The 15,096-nt window shown below is 40.8% G+C and overlaps 1 protein-coding gene across 2 annotated transcripts in view; it reads left to right on the top strand.

Annotated features, from left to right (window-relative positions):
* Positions 1–4,686: 4,686 nt before the first annotated feature.
* The window catches only part of LRP11 (LDL receptor related protein 11), a 42,613-nt gene continuing 32,203 nt past the window's right edge, over positions 4,687–15,096 (top strand). Inside the window, exons 1-2 of one of the 2 annotated variants that reach the window (XM_081296024.1) lie at positions 4,687–5,655; positions 12,686–12,843. In XM_081296024.1, the coding sequence (XP_081152150.1) occupies positions 5,013–5,655; positions 12,686–12,843 (801 nt within the window). In that variant the 5' untranslated portion in view covers positions 4,687–5,012. The remainder of the gene's footprint in view (positions 5,656–12,685; positions 12,844–15,096) is intronic. The other variant, XM_081296023.1, reaches the window with a different exon arrangement.

The following is a 15,096-nucleotide window of genomic DNA, read 5'->3' as shown; positions in this document are numbered from 1 at the left end:
ATGAATATTTGTTGCAAGTCTATTTTATGTGTGTTTTGGTTACCCATGAGATGACAGTCACATGGTTTGTGTCACACATTATTGAAATGGCAATTAAAGATGCTCATTTGTATAATTTTATAAATATTAAGAAATGTAACTTTTAGTTATTATAACTTTTCTAACATATTCCCTCAAAAAACATGTTTATATTATCTTTCCCCAGAAGAATAACTTTTCTCAAATACTTGAGAAATACTATTGTTGAAATACTATTGTTAAGTTGAAATACTATTGTTAAGTTTTAGACTGAATTTTAAAATTAATCCCAGAAAATACGCATATTTATTGGCACTGCACTTTTTTGGTTTTTATTTTATGGTTCAATCACTACATGTTAAAATGTAATATTTTAAGTTGGAGGCATAATTACTTAATTGGGAGTCTGTCTAATGAGGTCCTGGGCCTAGTATACCGAAATATGCTTTGAGTGACTTAATAAGAGTTCTGTGCTCCGTCTTTACCACATTTATCTTAGGCCCAAATTTACTCATTTCTTTTTATTAAATCTGAACATCAGAACTAAATATTTTATTCAATCCTGAAAAATAACCAAAAAAATCACATTTATTCTAAATGGATTTTATGAAAATCTAAAAGATGGATTGTTTTTAAACCCTATGTAAACTTGAGGCAGAGTTGCAGAATTATAAAAGAATCTGTGTTTATACCTTCTATTAATAAAAGCATTATTGTTGTAAAATTTGTAAGTACTTTTGCTTTGGAATTTATCTCTATTTTAAATTCAATTTTTACAATGTCATAACATTTTTCGAATTTTACATTGGCAGTAACATTTTAGAAGTTCCAATAGTTCAGTGAAGTTGAGGTGTGTCATTTACAGTTTAGAAAGTAGAAGTATTGGGGGGGGGGATTTGCCTATATAAATCACCATTACATCTAGATATACTTCAAAGCCTAAAATCTGACAAAGTAAATATTACTACATTTTTACAGACCATAATTTTAATCGGTGGAGAGTAACTTTTAGTAGACTTTCAAGAGATGCTTGATAAAGACATTTCTCAATGTAGCTTTCAGATTTTGTGCTCAAGTGTTTAAAATTTAGTTTACCTAAAGACATGAACATATAAATAGTAAGAGTTGGTATTTAGGGGAGACAGATATAAAGGTAACATTTTAGAATTTGGACTATTTAGAACTTTGAATTTATGTCAGTCAGTAGCCATCTTAAAAATCTACAATGACTGTGTTTTTCACTTTAATGTTTCCATTGCAGTGAGTAGGGTTTTTTTATCCAAAATATTATTGGTGCAAGTTATTTTAAAGGTTTCTGATATTGGTATGTGTACAGATATGAATCTTATTGAATGATACTAACTACAAGTTTTTAAATTTTTTTTTTAGTTGTAGGTGGACACAATATCTTTATTTTATTTTTATGTGGTGCTGAGGATCAAACCCAATGCCTCACACATACTAGGCGAGGGCTCTACCTCTGAGTCACAATCCCAGCCCTACCACAAGTTTTTATACCTGTTGCAAACAAGGTATAGGTTTAGAGCAATCCTCAAGGAAAAAATGGGATGGTCAAAGTCTGTTAATTGATCACTATGTCACAGGAAAACAGGGAGCTGAAACTCTAAGCCTCGGCTCTTATGTTCCAATGAAAGAAAATTTCAAGTCAGACACCAAGGTCCTAAAGAGAACTTTATTACAAGTGAAAGTGGAGTGAAAATAAAGCAAAAGAAAAGTGAGGCTTAAGCAAAAAGCACTCTCATGAGAGAGAGTGGGCCATCTCCAAGCAGAGAATGACAAATTTCATTACTGTTTGATGTTTACCAGGAGAGCTGGGGACCACCTTCTGTACTCTTTTTGTCAATCAGGTGTTCAACTTCTTCTTCACGTGGGGACAGTGGAGATTTTTACCTTAGTTGGTTCTCTTCGGAACTGTCATGGTGGCCATTCTCTTTAGGGGGGCTTCATCTACAAGTCAATCCTATGTTAATATGGGCAGTGGGGTCAATAGCTGGTCAGAAGTTTCCTTAATGTGCCTGCACTACTAAAGGAATCTTCCTTCCCAGACAATTGGAGACACTTATAGCCATAATTCCTAACTTCACATCAACTTCAGTGACTCACTTAGTCCCATTCATCCTGTATTGATCTCTCTTTCACTCTCTCCAAAAGATGGGAATGAGGGTCAGGTGTCCATTTCAAAATTTTTGTAAAAGCCACTTGAAATCACTTATATGAAAGTATTCAGCAAACTTTAAAATCATACACAATTGTTAGTTAATAATACATCATCACCATATGTTTACATTTCACTCCAGTAATTATTATTATAACAAGCCATTAGAAGGTTTGATGATACCCTTGTGGCAATTTTTTATCACAAGTGAATGTTTCTCTTCATAAAAAGCCTGTTGAACTCTCCAAGGCCTATGGCAATAAAATAATCTTTTTTTTTATTAAAATTTTTTTTGTGAACAACCAATAAAAAAAATTTTAAAAATAAAATAAATAAAAAAAAAATTTTAATTTTATATGGACTCAATGCCTTTGTTTTTATGTGGTGCTAGGATTGAACTTAATGCCTCACACTTGTGAGACAAGTGCTCTACCACTGAGCTACAATTCCAGCCCAATAAAATAATCTTTATATTGTTTCAAGATCATATTAAAGTGGCAATAGCTGTGTGGAATAAATACCTATAAGTGGAAGAACCTCTAGCACAAAGAGGCACTGTTACTGAACCTACATCCAGAAACTCATCCCATTAAAAACAAAAAACAACAACAACAAAAAAAACCCATTGTCCAAGAGAAGTGTTCTGGGAAGAAAGGAAGTTTTCATTCAATTACCAAGGAAAGAAGAAAATGGAGCTTGGCTCACAAATCTGCTTCTTAACTCCAGTAGGTAGAAGAGTTACAGATATAGGATAGCAATAATGAGGAGGAGAGATAGCCTAAGAAAAGGGATGAATATTCATGTCTTTTCTGGGAGTAAGTGTAGATCTTCCAGGATCCCAGGTGCCACCCCTTTCATCATCTGCTGTTTCTGGTTATGGTGGCTAGTAGGTGTCTTTAGTCTTAAGAGACTAGACAACTCTATGTCAAGTTAATCCTCTATTATAGTTTGGACAAAACATTTCTCAAATGATCAACATGTCTACATGCAAATGCTTCAGATTCTGACCCAAAGGTTAAGGCAACAAAGGAGACAGACACAATATGAAGACAGAGAAACCAATCATTTCCATACTGTTCCAGTCAGCATCAGACTTTTGTGGGGCCAAGAGAAGAATCAGTGTTTTCAGCAAAAGGGGACTTCAGATCCCTGAAGAGTAACCTAGGGAAGTAACCATCATAACCCATCTCAGAGGTATCATCTACAGCAAAACCAGAGACTAATATGCACTGCCCAGCTGGGTGACCTCCAAAATTAGTGATTTTTAAGTCAACTAAGAAAAGTGAAGCTACATGGTTTGTTTAGGTTTTCCCCCAGGAATAGCACGTTTTTTTCACCTCAAAGTCAGAAACATCTCTCTTAAAACTTTACAATGTCTCCTTTTCTTAGAATGGCAAGAAACATCAGGCTATTTTTTCCCCCTTTTCTTTCTCTATTTTTACCTTCTAATTTTGCCTCCTACTCTGTTCTGGGCCTGAAAAGCAATGTATTACTAAATGTCAGCTCTAGAAATAAAAAATATACCGGAAACTGCTATTTTCCTATCCAATAATCATTCTTCTCTTCTTTAAAAATACATTTAAGAATGTTCAAAAAAAAAAAAAAAAAGAATGTTCAACTCACAATGTCCAGCTTCCAGGCAAAAATGTTAACACATGCTAAAAAAACGAAAAATATGACCCGTAATGGGCGGGGGGGGGCGGGGGCGGATACAAATCGACAGAAACCCATTCAAAAATAAACAAGATATAAAAGTTGCTCACAGATATCTCGAATTCTAACTTGTATGGCCCAGGGTTGGGCATTTTCTTATACCTTAAGTCATGTAAAGCATCACACCACTAGATTTGACATGATCTAACAGGCTGTAGAGATTGCTGGGTTCAGATTGATTGATTTATACATACATACGTACTTACCGAGGATTGAACCCAGGGGCGCTTAACCACTAAGCTACAGCCTCAGTCCTTCGCTTAGGGCCTCCCTAAGTTGCTGAAGCTGACTTTGAACTCAGGATCCTCCTGCCTCAGCCTTCCTAGCTGCAGGAATCACAGGCGTGCGCCACCGGCTTGGGTTCAGATTTTTTACCTATGCTTGTGGAAATTTGAGCGAATGTACTACTGCTTTTTATATTTTCAAACAGACAAAACCCCCACCTCTGTTGTGCTGCCCAAGCACAGAATCGCCAGAGCCTGAAGTGGATAGGAAGGACCGTTGAGTTGTCCCTAGCATGCCCCTTCTCTGTCCTTGAGTTACAAGGATTTGTGGAAAGACCCTCCCTTCTCACCCACCGGCCTCGCGCTGGACCCCGGTAACCTGTCTCCCTGATCAGGTCAGCTCCGATACTGAACCCCGCCGGCCCAGACTCCTACCTTGCCCTCGGGGGAGGTCGGCGGAAGCTGCCAGTCCACACCTCCTCCGTCCGCGGGGCGGGACGGGGCGGGGCGGGCTCTCGCAGCCGGGGAGGAGCTGGCTCCGCGGAACCGCGCGCGGAGGGCTGGGCTCACTGCGGCTCCACCCCCGCCGCGGCACTGTTCACCAACCTGGTGCTGATCCACGTCGAGCCCGGCTCGCCTCCACCCAGCACGCCGGGGTCTGGTCGGGGAAGCGCCTCGGCGGAGAGCGAGGAGCCGTGCCAGGCCCCGCCGGCTATGCCTCCTGCTGCAGCGGTTCCCGCCGGCGCCCGGGCGCCCGCGACCCCTGGGGAGCAGCCAGGCCCTGGGGACACCAGGCTTTGAGGCCGGGGCCTAGCGCCCGCCTCCCCGCCTCCCTAGTCACTTGGCCGACCTAGGCTCGCTCCCCTCCGCTGCCGGCTGCCATGGCCGTCGCCGCCCAGGAGGGCGCGGACTCGGGGCGTCGGCAGCGGCGGCGGCGGCACCAGGCGCTGCGCGGGTTGCTGTTGCTCTGCCTGTGGCTGCCCAGCGGTCGTACGGCCGTGCCACCCGCGGCGCCGCTGTCCGAGCTGCACGCGCAGCTCTCGGGCGTGGAGCAGCTGCTGGAGGAGTTCCGCCGGCAGCTGCAGCAGGAACGACCGCAGGAGGAGCTGGAGCTGGAGCTGCGGGCCGGCATCGGCCCGCGGGAAGGCTGTCCAGGCCCCGGCGGCGACGGCTACAGCGCCATGCCCGACGCCATCATCCGAACCAAGGACTCCATCGCGGCAGGTGCCAGCTTCCTGAGAGCACCGGCGGCCGTGCGGGACTGGCGTCAGTGTGTGGCGGCCTGCTGCTCCGAGCCGCGCTGTTCGGTGGCGGTGATGGAGCTGCCCAGGCTGCCTGTGTCCCCGGCGGTCGCGCTTGGCTGCTACCTCTTCAACTGCACTGTGCGCGGCCGCAGTGTCTGCAAGTTCGCGCCGCACCGTGGCTTCAGCAGCTACAGTCTCAGCCGCGCCCCAGACACCGGGCTAGGAGACTTGGAAGCTGGAGACCCCCCTCTGGCCACCGCGTGGTCCTCGCCCCGGCTGGGTAAGCGCGACTGAAGGGCCTGTTGTGGCCAATCTGCTTGGGTACCTCTCTCCTTTCACCTGGTGGGTGGCTGTGCTTTTCCAAACATGTGGGAGACCCTCATGGGGAGAAAGACTGGCCTCCCTTCGCCAACTCACTCCAAATTCCAAGTAATTTAAACTGCAGGTAACCGAAAGGATGACGTTGATTTCTTAGTCTAATCGATGGTTCCTGAGAACCCTTGTAGATTGGAAGAAGCCGGAGTAGTGGGCTGCCATATGGAATTTTCTAGGTTTGGGTAGCTGATCTAAGAGGATTGGCGGAAATTTGATTTAAAAAAAAATAGAAAAGCTCAGAGGGGGGAAAAGGTTTATTTTAGTCTTTAGATTTTATAAGGCACAGCTTGTGTTAGCTAATTGCAAGAGCAAAATCTAATTACATGTGAACCTGCTCATAACACCCACCCTTTTTCTTGGTATGACTCTCAGGACGCAAGATTCTGCCTGTGCTTAATTGCTTCATCAGACAAAAATGGGAAGGAAAACTACTGTTCACTTTAATACAGAGTAAAAAGAAGGGACTTGATTGTGGCTTAAAATAAGAACGCTTAAAGCATGTCTCTTTTTAAAAGAGCTAAAAATGGTGCCAGTTCCATGGCTTTACCTTCTGCAAGTCCTAAAAATGAGAGTCCAGACACACACAGGAGACACAAAAATTGTAGCTGTCGGAAAATTAACATCACTGAAGGATTAAGACCTTGATTGAGCCCCCCCCATCAGACTCAATGTTTCATCATATAAGTTGATGTTTGATTTATAATAACACAAATGACATCATTAGCAATATTGGGGAGCAGGGTAGTGTCAGTCTTTTTGGAAATCTGGCTTCTCCGTGTGGTTTCAATGAGAAGGGTCTGTAAATCTTTGTTTATGGTGCCCTGCCTCCCTTCCTCACCTCCACTTAGATGAAACTTAGAACATTTATCAGGGGAGCAGACATCAAAAGACCATTCTGCTACTGCTCAACCTTGAACTAGATGCTGGGAAAGACCTGGTGGTCTCATCTAAATATGGAGCAAGTAGCACCTGCACTTGGACCCCTACCATCCTCCTGAGCCTTACCCCATGGCTGCTGTCCTTCCTCTCTACCCACAGAGGGAACAAAGTATCTGGTTTCTCACTACTGATCTGAGAGGAACTGACATAGTCAAAGGGAGCCTTCCTACAAACCACAGGAAAGGAAACTAAAGAGGAAGAGAGTAGGTCCAGGGAAATTAACAACAAAAACTTTTAGTTGCTGAAAGTTTCCAAGTCATTTTTCTTCATTCTTCCTTCTTTGCCCTTCCTTTCTCTAGGGAGAGTTTTTCTAGGAATTTCATTTTATAGATGTTTGGAGATAAGATGAGGTAACCACTGGGTTAATCTTCATTTCTGAGAGAATGCTGGCATACTCAGACTTCAGTCCCCAGCAACAGGGAAAGTGCAAGGTGCAGTCAGGCTCAGAGGCTACCTTGTTTCTCTGCATGGATGGTAATTGGTTTTTCCAGGGCCCTGGGTTTCCCTACCCAGATGCTTTACGTGGAGTTCTTTGTGCTTCTGAGATTACCGAGTTTTTCCTTTTTAAATTCTTTCTCTTTTTTTCCAAATCTTTTTTTTTAATTTTAATATTTATTTTTTAGTTTTCGGCGGACACAACATCTTTGTTTGTATGTGGTGCTGAGGATCGAACCCGGGCCGCACGCATGCCAGGCGAGTGTGCTACCGCTTGAGCCACATCCCCAGCCCTTTTTTTCCAAATCTTATGAACACTTGGACTTGAAGTCTCAATGACATTCAAAATGGTTTAGAAGAGCTCTAGGAAAAGAAAAGTTGTTAAAGGATTATTTGAAGTCAGATAAAGGATTAGGAAGAAATAGTGAAGGATTAGGTGGAACGGGATAGCACAAATTTATAGCATCAACCTGTTTGTTGCCCAAATTTATTGAATTTGGTGTTAGGAGATATTCTAAACTCTTCACACACATGAACTCACAACTCACAGCAGCTTCAAGATCTAGGTTCTATTACAATCCCTAGTGTAAAAGAAACCTTTGTGAAAGAAAGCCTCTTGCCTGAGGGTCACACAGCAAGTGGGTTTTGGAGCTGAGACATAGAGCAGCTATGTGCTTTCTCCAGCAGCTCCTGGGTTGGAACTTAGGGGCTATAGGGGATGATGCGAGATGCAGGAATAAGTGGAGGATGCTGGAGAGATCTCTTGAAGTGACCAAACCTACCTGGTAGGGCATCCTAAGAGCAGAGCAGGTTTGAGATGGAGCTCCTCTACATGTAAGTCCCTGCTAGTCCCCTTGGGACTGGTGTATGTACTTTTCTTCCAGCTTAGATTGTCATGAGGATCAAGGATAGACATACCTTGTGCATGATCAAAGTGGCACACATGTCCATGATATCAATATAGGACCTTGGTTGGGTTGTGCAGTAGGCTGGTGGGGTAGGAGGACTGACTGTGAGGAGAGGAGGGAAGGAGGGGTAGGTGGGCACTGGAGCAGTTTGGTTCATGGAGAGGCTAAGACTGTTACCTCCCAGAACTCAGAGCCAGAACTTTAATGTTGTTCCACTGTATAGCTTGAAATCCAGTATCTCTGGGAAGAATTTGGGAAGTCATCCCCTTCTGTGTCTCCCCTTTGCCTATCACCTGCTGCTACCCCTAGCCTGTCTCTCAGCTGCTCCAAGAGCAGAGGAAGAAATTGGCCATCCTGTCAAGGTTAATCCCTCCCCAGCTGGTAGCCAGTCTCCTCCAAGGACCTTACTTTCTCACATTTTCATCTTGTTATAAATAAATGTTTACATTTAATAAATAATATAACTAGTTAGCAATGTTTGGGGAAATACATTTTAGACCTCAACCGTAACCACACCTGAATTCCAGCTGGATTAAAGAATCTTATTCCATAGATAGGAAACTTAAAAATAAAACTACTGTTATATATCTCTAAGAAATATAACTTTCTAGTCAATTCAAGAGATGATAAAGGAAAAGGATACATTACGGACATATTTATTAAAAACTATGTCAAGAAACAAAAGGAATTGCAAACAAGAATCGAGGAAAATATGAGCATATGAATCAGTAAGAAAAACAAAAATAAGTGTGTGAAGGACATGACCAAACAGTTTCCAAAAGAGGAAGTATAGTTGATGAGCATATAAAAAGATTCAGCCACAGAAGTAATCAAAACAAATATCAATAATGCCAGCTCCCTGCCGCAGTCTGGCTGGGCACAATTCAGGAGCCACTTGTCAAAAGAAACTAACTTTATTTTTAGAACCACACACTCCAAACAAAACAGCTCCTCAGGAAAACCTTCAGAGCCCAGCTGCCACCACCGGCTTCCCACAAGCCTCTCAACCTCCCCCACTCCTCCTGCTCTTGAGGCAGATTGGCTGGGTCACATGGGCGGAGCCAAAAAAGTCCCCCAATGAGCAGCTCCATGGTCTGAAAGGGCCGGGGGAAACAGCCCAATGAGCATCACCACAGAGGAGCCAATCAGTTGGCAGCTAGAAGTTTGCTGGCAGCTGGAAGTTTGCTGGGGCCCCTTTGGCTGTGACTCTCAACACTGGGACTTATTAAATTTGCAAAAATAAGTATATTCTTAACTTGGCATGAATGTAGAAAACTTTATGAACTCTTACATAGTCACTGAAATTGTAAATTGGTACCACCCCCCTTGGAAACCAATTGGGAAATACTTAGCAGAGACTATTACAATATTCATTTATTTGATCCATGCTAAAAAAAATTAAGAAAAAAGTGTTTAGTATGGCATTATTTATAACGGTGGGAGAAACTGGGTAACAAATTAAGTGTCCAATAGTAAGAATTAGGAAATTAAAATGACATTTCTAAAATTTCTGTAATTACATGGGCAGTGCTAGGATGTGTAAATAAATATTAATAGGTGGAATAAATATATATCCATAAGCTAGTAGATTGAATTCTGAATGTGAAATTATATTTGTGGTAATTGGGATACATTTAGGGTACCTCAAAGTATAGTAGAAGGAGCCTTTGAGTTAGAAATATCTGGGCTGACATCTGAGCTGAGAAACTGAGCACTTGCATGAGTGATTTTCAGCAACCAATAGCTTCTCTGAGCCTAGGTTCCTATCAGTAGTATGCATATCATAGTACCTACCTCAGAGTTTTAGTGAAGTTAGGCCTATGAAGCACTTAGTGTGGTTCCTGGCAGAAAGAAGTCACCCAATAAATGGAAACAATTATAATTACAGAACTATAATTATATATATTGTATATATGATCATCAGCATGCTATGGAGAAAAATTAGAACAGTACAGACCAAAAATAACAATAATCATATTGGGATTGTGGGTAAGTTTTTTCTAAAGTGTAACATCTTAAAAATCCCATAATGGCTTTTACCACATTTCCAAGCCTCTGTCCTTAGTCTGGCCCTGCCTCTATATCTCACTTAAGGGTCTTTCTAATTTCTCAGTTTAGTCTGTGTTCACACCCAAACACCTTCCTTGTCTTGAAGGCTCTTCACAGCAGTGTATTGTGAATGAGGCCAGCTAACTTATTCTTCTCTGGGTAAAATCCCAGTTTGATATGCTCAGTCTAAATTGGTGCAAGTCTTATTTTACTCTGTAGGTCTTACCAACTGTTTAGTTTTAAAAAAACAATCAATGTTTCCATAGTATTTAACATAGGATTATTACATTTTTATGAGGAAAACTCAAAATTATATTTATCTTGTTCTTCATTAACAGATCAACTATTGTTAAGTGGTAGCACACACCTTTTCCTGTTGTCTTTTACTTACTTTAAGGGTTGTTTCTGGGTAGATAAGCTCTGGCTTATTTTAAAATACATTTTATGGTATCACTGGAACATTATCTCTGTTTTTCCAAACATATCACAGGTCAATTTAGTGGGTATAAGAACTTCACTATGGGGGCTGGGCTTGAGGCTCAGTGGTAGAGCACTTGCCTAGCACCTTCGAGGCCCTGGGTTTGATCCTCATCACCACATAAAATAAAATAAATGTATTGTATCCAGCTACAACTAAAAAAAAAATTAAAAAAAGAGAATTTCATTATGTTCATATCTTAAATCATATCTTAAAATTGATGTAAGTGAAAGTAAATGACTAAAATGGTTTTCTTTCTTTCAGGAGAGGCAAGATTAATTGGTTTTATAATGTGAGATATTTCAGACTTACCTGATCATTCCATATTAGATCTTTGATGTAAACTCTTTGGATGGTTTTAAAAATTACTAGTGTTTGTGGCTTTTTATATCATTTAGGCATATTGTAGTTCATTTACTTGAAAATAGTTTTTTGTTTTTGTTGTTTGTTTTTTTGGTACTGGGGATTGAACCCAGGGCCACTGAGCCACATCCCCAGCCCTTTTTTTTTTTTATATATTTTATTCAGAAACAGGGTCTCACTAGATTTCTTAGGACCTTGCTAAATTGCTGAGGCTGGCTTTGAACTTGCAATCCTCCTGCCTTGACCTCCTGAGCCACTGGGATTATAGGCATGAGCCACTATTCTGGGGAAAATAGCATTTTAAAGCAAATTTTAATGCAAATAGCTGCTAACTATAATGTCTAACTGCTGGATTATAAAATGTGTTTCAGAATTATACAGTGGAAACCTTTTGTGAAAACTATGAACCTTTTGTAACCAAAGGGAAGTCAACACTTCTAGAAGAGACCTATTGTATCACATCTGTCCTCATGGCGAGATGCAGATTAAAGACATCAGTTGTTCAGTCTTTGCTCAGAGATAGAAAAGGGAGAAGAACAGGTTTTTCCTTAGGTAGGGAGGTGTTTACTTGGCTTATTTCAATCAGTTATGGGTTGTATTCGTCCACTTTCCGTCACTATAATGAAATATGTCATAAGAAGAAAAGGTTTATTTTTGCTCACAGTTCCAGAGTTTCCAGTCCAAGGTAAGTCTTATTGCTTTGGGCCTCTGGCCAAGGTGACATATCATGGCAGGAGCATGTAGGAGAAGTGGCCACTTACATCATGAACTGGGAAGTAAAAGAAAGTGAGAGGGGTCCAGGGTGCAGTAATCCTTCTCAAGGCCATGACTCCCATGACCTAAGGTCTCCCAGTAGGCCCACTCCTGACGGTTCTTTCACCTTCCAGTAGCACCACCCTGGTGACTGTGCCTTTAATATATGGAACTTTGGAGGACTTAGCATCCAAACTAGACTGTAAAAAAGGGTCTCATCTTCTCAATGGACATAGTGTATCTCTTGGTAATAGCATATAGTAAGCAACTGTTCTTCTTCTCTGTAGCCTTAAATTATTTAGTTCCATCCTAGATTAAAGGCAAATATAGACATGTTTTGCTGTTTTAGAATATCCCAAAAGAAACTCAGTGTGCTGCTTCTGTAATAAAAATTGGTTATTAGAAGTTCTAAACCTCTTTTATTGTCCTGGATGGTAAGCTAGATTCCAGAGGACTTCTTTGTAGTGTTCACTTAGTATGGATCCAAGTTTGTCTTAATTTGCCAAATTTAATATATTTCCCATCCATTGAACACTTAATAATACTTGTACATTAAAAACTGGAAGACAAGAAAAAATAAAATCTGTACTAGAAGTAAATTTGGTTTCATTGAGGTTAGTTTCAGGAATTATTTTTTAAATCAATTCATTTAGTAGACCTTTGAACTTAAATCATTTATAAATAAGGGAAAAATTCAGAGAATATAACGACTTCTCCAGATTTACAGGTCGGTGGGCCCTGGCACATTTTCTTCCCTCTCTACTTTGTCCACAGCTACTGCTAGTAGCCGGCATGCCATACCTTACCTTCTGCATACATCATAGCCAAATTTCTATATTCATAATTTTTTTCTTTATTATGTAAAGAGAACACAATGAAAATCAATAGGAAAATAAATTCCAGTTATTCATCCTCTCAGCAGTTCTTTGCTGGACCAAATCTAGTCAATACCAAACCACTCTTCATAAATTAGAAGAAACAGACTTATGATTGTTTATTTTCTTTCACAGACAAGGATGAACCTCCACTTAGCAAGGCTGGGCAGGATGTGATTTTGCATCTGCCCACAGATGGGGTGATTCTGGATGGCCGTGAAAGCACAGATGACCACGCCATCATCCAGTATGAGTGGACACTGCTGCAGGGTGACCCATCAGTGGACATGAAGGTAAGTCGTGTCATCCTTGGTAATGAAAACTGAGGTTTCTGGAAAATGGTCTTCTGTAGTGTCCTTCTGCTCATGTTCCCCCAATGCCTGTGAGTTAGAAGAAGAGCTATAAAATGGAGAAAATGTAGGATTGATTGTAGAAAACATGGTTGCTTTTATACATTTACTTTCCTTGATTTTTTTTCAGTGATTTTTGAGTATTTATTTTGAAGCCTGCCTCATACCTCTGCTTTTTCTTGACAAGAGTACTTCAAAGAAGAAAGCATGTTTTGTTTCAATGAATCAGATTACTTTTTAAAGGGTTTTCTTTTTTCTTGCTTCAAGATTCAAGTAGAAAGTTTGAAAAACATCAAGGAATATTAAGAGAAAAATAGCAATAGAATGAACTAATTCTTTACAAGATCCAGAGAGAGAACATTGTACCTGGTGGTTTCACTGTTTGCAACCATTGTGAGGAGAGCAAGAATGGTGTCAGGCTTTCCTGCTCAGGTGCCCCGTGCTGTTCTCGATCAGGCTCGTCTGGGCACAGCTGGATTTGCTGCACTGACAGAGCTATCTGTCCAGGGGCTGCCTACGTACACTGGGTCTTGAGTCATGAGACAAGTCAGGACCCTTTCTAGATAGGAGCGTGTCCTGGTTGAGGCACATAAACTTCATCCAGACCACTCCCTTGAGAGGAGCTGGAGGAAGAAGGTGAACAAAACACCAATTTGTGCTCTAGTGAAACAAAAACAAAAATGACAATAAGCCAGTCACATAACACTGGCATACACTGATTTTACTCATAGGCTTTGAATTGGACTAGACCTCTGCTCAGCATCTTACTGTGCCTGTCCCTCAAACAAGAACCCTTCTTACAGCATCCCTTCCAAGGGTCATCCACTATCTGCCTGACTCTTTCGGTAATGGAAGCTCACTGTTACACATCATGTCTTATGACTTTAATTATTAGGCAGACAGGATGTCCCTCTCATTATCAGTATGTGTTGGTGCAGGACCTTCCCTATGGAAAAACACTGAATATATTGTTTTTGTTCTGTGTAAAATCCCTTCAGCCCATTTTCACACCATCCAGCATCCAGCCTATCTGGATTTTCTTAGACTAGTCCACACCCTTCTTAAAGTCTGGCACCCCCAATTGAATTTGATATTCATGCTGTGGTTCTTCCTGATACCCTGACCTCCTGTTGTCTAGACATTGTCCCTACTGCTATTAGTGAAGTTTAATTTACATTAACTATTTTAATAGCTATATCACATAACAGATTCTTGCTGAATCTTTTCCCATTTTCTTTCCATACGACTGCTGTCATATGGCCTCCCCTTTTCTGTGTTTCTATAATTGATTTATTGAACCTGAGCATATAACCTTCTGTTTATCCTTCTTACATTTCAACTTTGGAGTTTTTTTCTACAACAGAAATAATTTTGAGTGTCCCATCATATTTATTGTTTTTTATGCTTGTGTCAACTGCAAGATTAATTTATCTTTTTATCAATTTTTTAATTTGTTCTAATTAGTTACACATGACAGCAGAATGCACTTTGACACATCATACATAAATGGAGTATAACTTCTCATTCTTCTGGTTGTACATGATGTAGAATCACACTGGTTGTGTAGTCATATGTGCACACAGGGTAATAACGTCCAATTCATTCTATTATCCTTCCTACCTGCATACCCCTTCCCCTCCCTTCACTCCCCTCTGCCTAATCCAAAGTAATCCTATTCTTTCCTAGTGCCCCCCTTATTAAGATTAATTTATCTTAATTGAAATTTTGAGAATTCAAGTTAATCAGGAAAGATATATGGACAAGCCATCAATCATACCACTAGAAAATTTCCTCAGGATGAACACTGACTATGACTTGGCACTCTAGGGATACATCTGTTCAAGAAGCTGCAAATTATGCCTCCATCATCCTCTAGCTTTTCATACTTGCTATTGAAAACTATTCTTTGAGTGATAAATTGCACCTATGAGTGCTAAATAAAAATAATGCTAATGATTTGGTATTTAATTTATTGAAGATATTTCTAAAGGAGTAATAAAATTAGATATTATGTATAATCATTTAAGGCTGATTATTGTGTCATCAAGAGGAAACTGGACCAATTCCCCAGCCAGGTATATAACAACAGTGGCAGGCAGTTCTAACATCATCTAAGTGACAAAACCAACATTATGGGAGTCTTCTGATACCAAATTGTGTCTCTCTTACAATGGTGTACATTCATAAATGACCCCC

This window comes from Spermophilus citellus (genome assembly GCF_964194105.1).
Source record: "Spermophilus citellus genome assembly, chromosome: 5".
Lineage (NCBI taxonomy): Eukaryota > Metazoa > Chordata > Mammalia > Rodentia > Sciuridae > Spermophilus > Spermophilus citellus.
The sequence above is the reverse complement of the archived record's forward strand: the minus strand, read 5'-3'. Positions and strand labels throughout refer to the sequence as shown.